We start from the raw sequence: 10,532 nt of genomic DNA, 5'->3' as shown, positions 1-10,532 counted from the left end.
CTATATGATGCCGAGCTGGGCACAACCCCTGATGCCGAGCTGAGCTCCAGCCTTGAAACCGAGCCGAGCTGTGTACTCTGATGGTTTTGATGACTTCCTGTATATACTTGATATTTGAATTTTATTCTTTTTGTGTATATATCATGCCTTCGGGCCCAAATGTATATATATTTATTGTATCACAATTCGGGTATCAAGTATATAAGATTTATTCACAGGTAAAACTTAGTCTTCCGCTGATCTGATGAACTTGTGTTAGTGTGTGTATGCTGTGGTGGAATACAGTATCTGATGATCCTGGCAGGTTTGGGTTAACCGGTGTTAACTCGGTCACCGCTCCGGTTCAGTGTGAACGGGGTGTGACAGGTCATCCTGCAAACCCCTATTAATATTCCCCATAATACCACTTCACCGAATCAAACATCGCATGAAGAGTTTCACAACGCCGGTACCCCCCACCTTGGTCACAAAAAACTGCCCGAACTTCAGTCCGTGGGACAGTAAGATTACCCAATACGTAAACCCCTATTGGCAAGGGTTGTAACATCAAGGTGGTTGTCCTAGCTCGATGCAACCTAGCATGATTCATATCACATCACAAATACAAGGTGATCATACTTAGGGATGCAATACCGGTATCTCCCACAACCTTGGCCACTGGAATGTCCCACAACCTCGACCACTGGAATATCCCACAACCTCAGCCATGTTGCACCCACAACCATGATCACACACACTCTCACTCTATGTGCATGCAGTACTAGCATCTCCCACAACCTTGGTAACTGGAATGTCCCACAACCTTGGCCATGTTGCATCCCATTTATCAACACCAACACACACACACCCCGAGCACATAGTGCTGGCATCTCCCACAACTTCGGCCATGTTTGATACACCCGAACCCTAAAACTTTCTATTTAATTTTTAGGTGCGACGCGGGAGGACACCAGTACCAGTGAGCACTGGGTTGCATCAGTATATTGCCGAGGAAGGAAGGGCGATCCCACTTGCACCTGCTACCCATGCTTAAGTAATTGGAAGGGATTCCGGACCCGAAGGGAAAGGTCAGTTGAATCTTACACACACTAGAAACCCTGGAGAAGGCCCACTCAAACAGAGGAGAAATCGCCATACAAAGTGACCAGTTCAGCCTTCACCAGCTGATGGTCACCGGTGGATGCTCCATCCACTAGGGAACACCCTCAGGATGAGAATATTGGTCGAAAACGGGTTAATTTGCTGTGGGACCCGGATCTTCGCACCCTTGCACAAAACCACCCCAATAGTTGGTACAACCTATTGGGGAATAGATGAACGTATTTGGACACCCTAAGGTGGGCTCGTTAGTGCCGAATAACAGAATAACCCAGTATTGGGTAAAAACCCATTAATTCCCCAAACATCCCTTAGTGGGACTTAAGTGGCTATAAATAGGGCTCTTACCATACATTTCTTCTCCTACCAAAATAGAAAGAAGGAAAGGGAGAAAGAAGAAGAAGGAGAAGGAGAGGAAGAGGAAGGCTAGGGCTCCATTCTTGAGGTAAGCTCATATGCTCATCTCTCCACACACACACATAAATCTCTATCTATCTCTCTCTCTCTCTCCTTCCCATTTCACTCTTTATTGGGAGTAATGGAGACCCAACCAAATTCCACCTACCCAACCATAGATACTACATAATGGGAGAGGGAAATTAGAGTAAGAGACCTACATTGGCAAGGTTATTCACTCAACTTTGGGTCTAAGGACAAATCCCTATGAAATTCCTACCCAAAACCCTACCATTTGGGAATTTGAACAAATCCTCTATGACCTAACATCCTAACCTAATCCTAAGTTGGGGAAAATGAAATTAAACCTAGGTATGGTGTGTGAGAGTGATCTCATGAGCCATTAATGACCATTCCATGAGATCAACCTAAGTCTTCCCCAATGTATCATAACCTAGACTTGTGTATTGAGGAAATTGGGTGTATCTTGAAACCCTATGTTGATCCACTCACTAATTTTGCTAAACCTAAGCTAAGTGAAGTGTGTGAGGATACCCTACATGAAAAACCAACCCTAAAATCATAAAACCCAATTTGTAAACTATACAAAAGAAGGAGAAAGGAGAATGGAGTTGGGAAATGACACCCCACTGAAAAATACATATTTCCACCACCATACACAGGGGCCACAGGGCCAATAGGGCTGATCTGGGCAAGAAAACCCCAATTTTACCTTCACCAATGGATGTTCACCGGTCAGCCGGTGAAGGTAGGAATCATCCACCGGTGAAAATATTACAGAATGTGCATTCCGTTCAGATTCATCCACCGGTGAGCCATTTTAAAGTTAATTTTTAATCCTTTTAATTGGGGAACGAGTCTTAGTGTCCCACTCCTCTATGAATAACCGAATAACCTAAAAACACTATGCATCCTAGGAGTGTAAGAGAGAAGTGATGGGGACACGCAACACAAAACCATCAACTATCTACCGCCATCTAGAACACGAGGTGAGGGGATTTTGTGTGTTTTTATGGAATGCTTGCATCATAATGCATATATGAATGAATTTTATCATTTTACATATTATTATATTATTCCTTATATATGATGTTGATGTGGCATGAGAATGTGGATTATGATTATATATGTGTGCGTGTGTGTGTGTGACTGGGGTGTAGGGTGGCCAACAGTTGCTGCCGGTGGCACTGCATGCTCAGGGTGTGTGTGTGTGTGACTGGGGTGCAGGGTGGCCAACGGTTGGTGCCGGCGGCACTGCATGCTCAGGGTAAGTGTGTGTGTGTGTGTGTGACTGGGGTGCAGGGTGGCCAATGGTTGGTGCCGGTAGCACTGCATGCTCAAGGTGTATGTGAGTTTGTGAGTGTGATTGAATTGTGTTGTGGAATATTAGATTGCATTAGGCTAGGATAACCACCCTGGTGCTACAAGCCTTGCCAATAGGGGTTTACGTATTGGCTAATCCTCTCGTTCGATGGTCTGTGGTTGGGGATGATTTTCGATGACTGAGGTACGAAGATGCCAGCGTCGTGACAGACCCTCATGCAATGTTTGATTCGGTGACGGGTATACCCTACATGCGATGTTGGATTCGATGTAGTGGTATCATGGGTGGGTTATTAATAGGGGTTTGCCGGGTAACGATGTGGTTCCGGAACTGGCAAGCTCTTGACTTGCAACTAGCTAGTATCTCTGGGGACTGATAACGTACATTCATGACTGGGGATAACACCTACGTTGCAGTAGCACTTATACCCCCTTTGGACTTAGAAATTGTTTCTTAGAATTACTTGATAACAAATGGATTATGTCATTGCACTCACATAATTGAATTCATATTGATGTGGTCGGGCATGAATATTCCTACTGTTGCATTTTCTTGGATTGTCATGATTGCTTGTGTGTGTTACCCTCACTGGGCTTCGTGGAAGCTCACCCCCTGTTGTTGTCCCTTTTTAGATGTTGAATCAGGAGATCCTTTGAAAACTATAATCGAGGTCCCAGGTCTCTACGGAGGTGACCTTTGGGATAAGGAGGTGGTTGCGCACGAGGATGGATGCGTGTGCGATGATTGTGCATTTGGAGCACTCTGAGGATGGGAGTATCATCTTCTATTTTTTATTCTTTTTGTACTTAACAGATGTAGACCTATGGGGGCTAACTGTAATTATGATTAAGATGTAAAAACATTCTTTTTGTATAAATATGATAAATATCAATAGAAATCACCAGTTGATATATATTTTGTTTATATTATAAGTATGTGATTTTAGAATACATTTCATAATCTTATGAACTTAAAATACTGCATCGTGGATCCTGGATGGATGGTGGACACGTGTGCGTGTCCATGTCGCCAGCCTTCAGGTGAGTGGAGGCGCGGTGTGACAACGAGTGATATCAGAGCACGATACTCTGCTTTAAGTCATAAACTTGTGAAATGTTAGGACTACTGGTGATTAAGTTATAAATAAAAGCTTAAAGATAAGTACATAATTCATAGTTCACACATAGGAGACAAGTTGAAGACAGAAGCCGATAACACTGATAATTTCATTAATAACAAATTCATCTTACAACTTTGGGAGAGGAGAATACAAGACTTAACTAGGAGCAAATTACATAGACGATAACTACCTGCTGAATAACTCTCAAGTTAATAACACTAATGGCACAAATAAAACATAATAGGATCACAATCTTAAGAACAAGATTGAAAGATAGGAGGACCTAGGAAAAACTACTGCTAGGGTGGATCACTGGGTGGTACTGAAGAAACATGAGTAGTATCTGCTAACCCAAAGTAAGTGTCCCACCTACGGGTCCATACCTCCAGATGACTGACCCTATCATCAATGTTGTCCAGACGGGTATTCAGACCCCAAAAACCTGTTTCCATAGCCTGCATCACCCGATCCCACCCTACTACATCACTTGGTGCAGTCGACGAAGAAGCACCACTGGCATATTGAGATGAAGTGTAAGGAGGAGGTGGGGTAGTTACCTTGCAGCCTTGACGCAATGGAGGTCCATCATCTTCACTATCCTCCCCATCTTCCTCGCTCTCCTCGGCCTCCTCGTCGTTTTCCCTATCCATATCCTGGTCACCTCCTATAGAGACCATTACCGACACCCCCTCAGCATCACTACCATCATTAGGGTCAACCTTCATCTTCACTAAGGAGTGTAAATCGAAAGGATACCTCTTGGCTCAATCTGTAGGCTCGTCAGCATAGGGGACCCTAAAGTGTACAAAAATACTAGTAAGGAGATTTCCGTAAAGTAAATTTCCATCCTTTAGGTACCTGGCCCGGTATGCCATATGCAGCATCAATAGGTATGGGAGGTTGATCTGGAGACCCACATACAAGCACAGGGGTAATATAGGCCTGGAGAAGAGAAACTTCATTGAAATGACCTCCAGCTGGTAATATGTTTAACTGAACTACCCTATAAAGCACCTTGGGCGTGGTCCTGAAGCGACTGAACCTAGCCCATCCACTAGTGGTTCCAGTCAACTATCGACACATCTCATCTAAACTATCTTGGGGCATGAAGGCTCCCCTTCTAGTCTTGGGAGCACAATATACACTCTCCCTGGCACTTGAAATCCCAGTAATAGAACCAAACTCGGCTATGGTGAAGGAGAGGTCTACTCCCATAACTTGGCTCGTGAGACGATAATCATTCTCCCCTACTTCCTCACCCCTCAGATTACAAAAGAACATTTGGACCAAACGAGGATAACATCTGTCCCCCGGGTCTAACAGCGGTGATCAACCCAGTGCCTGGAACCGCCTCGCTATACCATAGGAAGGCATCTGACCATGCAATATTATCTTCCTGGAATCCACAAGTTTACTTCCAAACACCCCCCATTTCTGCGCACTCTCCACAGAGCTAAACCAAAATCTGTCAAAGTTAGGTTTTGGAGGAGCTAGAATCTGCCTCGCAGCATTTCGACTACGTGTGTCTCTTCTAGAACTCATGACTGCATACAAACACAACAAATATATATATCCAACTAAGTGTATACAAAAGGAAAGGCACATTTGGAAAGAATGCAAGAAATTTCACATAAATCACTAGTTAGGGTTTCACAGAGAAGAAAATTTAGGGAAAATGGAAAATCTACCAAAAATGGGAGGAAAACCTTACCTCTTGTGCAAAATGTGGCGTGGATTGGCGGCAAATGTCATCGGATGATGTTCTTCCAACCTTGGGAGAGCTCTCCAGCCGTTCTTGGCAAGAAAAGGAAGAGGTTATGGTGAAAATGGGAGTTCTCGGCCAGCCCTTTTAAAAGACAGTAAAAGTGTTCACCGACTGGCCGGTGAAACAATTACCACCCACCGGTGAACACTTTAAGTGATTTTTCAGACCTTGCGGATCCATCCACCGGTGAATTCACCGACGGATGATCATCCACTGGTGAGCATCCACCGGTGAAGGTAAAAAGGTGAGAATTTATTTTCTTTTCTTTATATGTGTGGGTCCATTTTACATATTTTCCTTCCCTCAATGGGTGGATATGGAGGATGTGGGTGTCTGAACCTAGTACATATAAAGACTTGAATATGCATGCTCAGTTGTACTAAGTTGCCTATGTTACCTCTTATATAGGAAGGTTCACATGGCTCCTAGAAAATCCCAAACACAGGTGGGACGGCCGTCTAAACGGCCACGCCATACTACTACATCTACTATGGGTCGGCCACCGACTTCAGAACCAAGTAGGGAAGAGGTGCTCGATACTACGGCACAGGGAGCCCCTCCTGCCCCACCTATACTTTCCGCCTAGGATGTAGTGTCAATTATGGGCAACATGTTGCAAGGATTACAACAGCAACAAAATGTGATGTGCAAGGGTTACAACAGCAACAACTGGAGTTTATGACGGGTCTAAATGCACAGATCAGTGCTGTGTCTCAGACTCGAGAGGCACAGGTTGTTCCACCCTAGACACAGCCAGTACCTGACGTTACTCCTACCACTATCCCCCAGGCACAACAAGTCCCAGCACCAATGGCTCACCACACAACCCACCCAGAGGGCTCCAAAGTACATTATGCCCCACGACCTGATGTACCACTAACACAGGGGCAAATGACACCACAGAGCCAAGCCATACTGCCTATACCTATGGACAGTGTGAAAGTGATGGAAACGTTCCAAAAGTTTAGGCCTCCCTACTTTTGTGGAATTACGCAGGACCCTTTGGCACCCACCAAATGGGTAGAGGGAATGGAAAAGGCATTTAAGGTAATGACCCTCACTGAAGAACAGAAACTAATGTGTGCCGACTACCGACTACAAAATGAGGCAAATGCATGGTGGAAGTCCACCGAACCCATCCTAGTGGCCCTACAGCCTAACCTCACATGGGAACACTTTAAAATGGCGTTCTACAACAACTACTTCCCAGACAGTGTGAGAGAGAGGAAGGAAACAGAGTTCATGGAGTTGAAACAAGGGTCTAACTCTGTATTGGAATATCAACAAGATTTTGAGAAGTTGTTCTTCTTCGCACCTGAGAATTTTAAGGGGGATCAGGCAAAGGCGAAGAGATTTGAGAAAGGGTTAAAACCCACTATAGGGGCTGTGTTAGTGGCTCAGTACCTCCACAGTTATGCCCAGGTGGTTCAAGCTGCCAAATCCATTGAGGATAAACAAAAAGAGAACTATCATGCGATCCAAGGGAAGAGGATAGTGGCACCTAGCAGGTTTGGTAAGGGGACATATTCTAGTGCAGCCTCAGGTCAGTATAAAAGACCAGAAACAGGACAAGCACCACCACCACCTAGACCCATGGTAGCACAGTCTCAGATCGTCCCCTTAAGGTGTTTTGTCTGTCAGCAAACGGGACACTTTGCAAAGAATTGCTCACAGAGGAGACCGGGTGACCCCTATGTAGGACCAACCAGATCAGTGCAACCATTATCCGCCACCCATCTGGCTCAGGCACCACAGGAAGCTAGACTGCAAGGGAAAGTGTTTGCACTGACTACTGAGGAAGCGGAGGCATCGCCTGGAGTGGTCACAGGTACCTTGTTGATATCAATGACCCCTGCATGTGTTTTGTTTGATATTGGTGCATCACATTCATTTGTATCCCCCACTTTTGCCTCTAAGATGAATATCAAGCCAAAAATGTTAGCACACAAGTTAGTAGTTAGCACACCAACTGGGAGTGAGGTAGGATTAGAGGAGATTTATGAGCCGTGTCTTATTCAAGTCTGTGGACGGGACATGATTGCCCATTTGATTAAATTAGAGATGCATGACTTCGATGTTATCTTAGGTATGGATTGGTTATCCGCCTATAGGGCATGTGTTTTATGTGCTGAGAAGAAAATTGTATTCAAACTTCGAGAAGGGGGTGAGTTTGTTTACAAAGGGAGAAAAGTCAAGAAGTCCAAGAAACTAGTGATATCTGCACTTGAAGTGAGAAGATTACTAGAGCAAGGATGTGAGGCTTATTTGGCATCTGTTATTGACACAACTAAGGAGAGTAAGTCAGTAGAGGAAATAGAAGTAGTGAGAGAATTTTTAGACATCTTTCCTGACAACTTACTTGGACTACCCCCGAACCGAGAGACTGAATTCACTATTGATCTGATCCTTGGGGCAACACCTATATCAAAAGCTCCATCTAGGATGGCACTTTCAGAATTGAAGGAGTTAAAGGAACAATTATAAGATTTATTGGAGAAAGGGTTCATCCGACCTAGTGTGTCCCCATGGGGACCATCGGTACTCTTTGTTAGGAAGAAGGATGGGAGTATGAGAATGTGCATAGACTACCGGGAACTCAATAAGCTAACTATCAAGAATAGGTATCCATTGCCTAGAATCGATGATCTCTTTGATCAATTGCAAGGTGCAACCACGTTCTCCAAAATTGACCTTAGATCTAGTTATCATCAACTCAAGATCAGAGAGGGTGACATGAGGAAGACAGCTTTCAGGACCCCATTATGGACACTATGAGTTCCTAGTTATGCCATTTGGACTAACCAATGTTTCTGCAGTGTTCATGGAGTTGATGAATAGAGTATTCCATGATATGTTAGACAACTTTGTCATCGTGTTCATTGACGACATTTTGATCTATTCGAAGAGCAGGGAGGAACATGCTACCCATTTGAGATTTTCCCTTCAGAGATTGAGAGAGAAGCAGCTGTATACAAAATTCAGTAAATGTGAGTTTTGGCTTACACAAGTGCATTTCTTAGGGCATGTTGTCTCAGAGAAGGGCATTGAAGTTGATCCTAGAAAGGTAAAGGATGTGGTATAATGGGAGGCACCTAAGAATGTAGGTGAAATTCGTAGTTTCCTGGGGTTAGCAGGGTACTACAGAAGGTTCATCAAAAATTTCTCACGCATTTCTGGACCTATGACTCGAATAACACGGAAGGGAGTGAAATTTGACTGGTCTAAGGAATGTGAAGAAAGTTTCCAAGAATTGAAGCGAAAATTAATAACAGCTCCAGTACTCACTATTCCAGAAGGCAACGCTGGAATGGTAGTATATAGTGATGCATCCAAGTTGGGCTTAGGCTATGTGTTGATGCAAAATGGCAAGTTTGTAGCATATGCATCTCGACAACTGAAGGACTATGAAAAGAATTACCCCACTCATGACTTGGAGTTAGCAGCGGTCATTTTTGCTTTAAAGATCTGGTGGCATTATTTATATGGGGAAAAGAGTGAGATCTACAGTGATCATAAGAGTTTGAAAAACTTTTTCACCCAAAAGGAGCTGAATATGAGACAAAGAAGATGGTTGGAACTAATGAAGGATTATGGCTGCACCATCCATTACCATCCGGGGAAGGCCAACGTAGTGGCTGATGCATTGAGTAGGAAGTCTCAGACTCTATCCCTAGCAGCCTTGACTATGAATGAACAGTTGATTGAGGAAGCTAGAAGAATGGATTTGGAACTACTAACGAATGAGGCGACAGTGACCTTGGCCGCACTTATGATACAACCATCGTTAGTGGAGAAAATCCAAGTTTCCCAAGTACTAGATGAGGATCTTTAGAAAATAGTAAACGACATCAAAGAAGGAAGACAAAAAGATTTAAATTTCAAGTTGACTGAAGATGGGGTCCTCAAGTTCAAAGATAGACTTTGCGTACCAAAGGATGAAGAGATGAGGGAATTAATATTGAAAGAAGCTCACAGTTCACCCTACTCCATGCATCCAGGTAGTACAAAAATGTACAAGGCTATGAAGAAGTCCTATTGGTGGTGTGGCATGAAAACTGACGTAGCCACCCATATAGCCAGATGCTTGAATTGTCAACAGATCAAAGCAGAAAGGCAAAGGCCACACGGCTTATTACAACCCCTACCCATACCAGAATGGAAATGGGAAAACATTACCATGGATTTTGTCGCAGGACTGCCACATACTCAGAAAGGGAATGACACCATCTGGGTAATTGTAGACCGACTGACCAAGGTGGCCCACTTCATCCCTATGAAGATTACTTACTCCATGGAAAAGTTGGCTCAACTGTATGTTGACAATATTGTCCGATTACACGGGGTACCAGTAAGCATTGTCTCTAGCAGCGATGCCAGATTCACCTCCAACTTCTGAAAATGTCTATAGACAACAATGGGGACACAACTAAATTTTAGCATGGCATTCCATCCACAGACAGATGGGCAGTCAGGGAGGACTATACAGACCCTAGAGGATATGTTGCGAGCTTGTGTATTAGATATAAGCTATAACTAGTATGAGCACTTGTCACTCATAGAGTTCTCCTTATGAAGCCTAGTACAGGCATGACACCTTATAAAACCCAGTATGGTAAGAAATGCAGAACACCTTTGCATTGGGATGAAGTTGGAGAAAGGAGGATCCTAGGCCCGGAACTGATCCAAGTCACTTGTGAGAAAGTGGATGTAATCAGGGAGAGAATTAAGGCGGCTCAATCAAGACAGAAAAACTATGCGGATATCAGACGGAAGCACCTAGAGTTTGAGGTGGGCGATAAAATTTTTCT

At 44.0% G+C, this 10,532-nt stretch overlaps 1 protein-coding gene across 1 annotated transcript; it reads left to right on the top strand.

Moving 5' to 3' along the window:
- The first annotated feature begins 6,534 nt into the window (after positions 1–6,534).
- On the top strand, positions 6,535–8,709 carry LOC122056927. Its single transcript, XM_042618893.1, has 2 exons — positions 6,535–7,552; positions 8,630–8,709. Exons 1-2 carry the CDS (start codon positions 6,535–6,537, stop codon positions 8,707–8,709), a joined length of 1,098 nt encoding a protein of 365 aa, XP_042474827.1.
- Positions 8,710–10,532: the final 1,823 nt, after the last annotated feature.

Source organism: Macadamia integrifolia, chromosome 12 (assembly GCF_013358625.1).
Source record: "Macadamia integrifolia cultivar HAES 741 chromosome 12, SCU_Mint_v3, whole genome shotgun sequence".
In the NCBI taxonomy this organism is placed as follows: Eukaryota; Viridiplantae; Streptophyta; class Magnoliopsida; order Proteales; family Proteaceae; genus Macadamia; species Macadamia integrifolia.
This window is presented reverse-complemented; position numbering and strand designations above follow the sequence as displayed.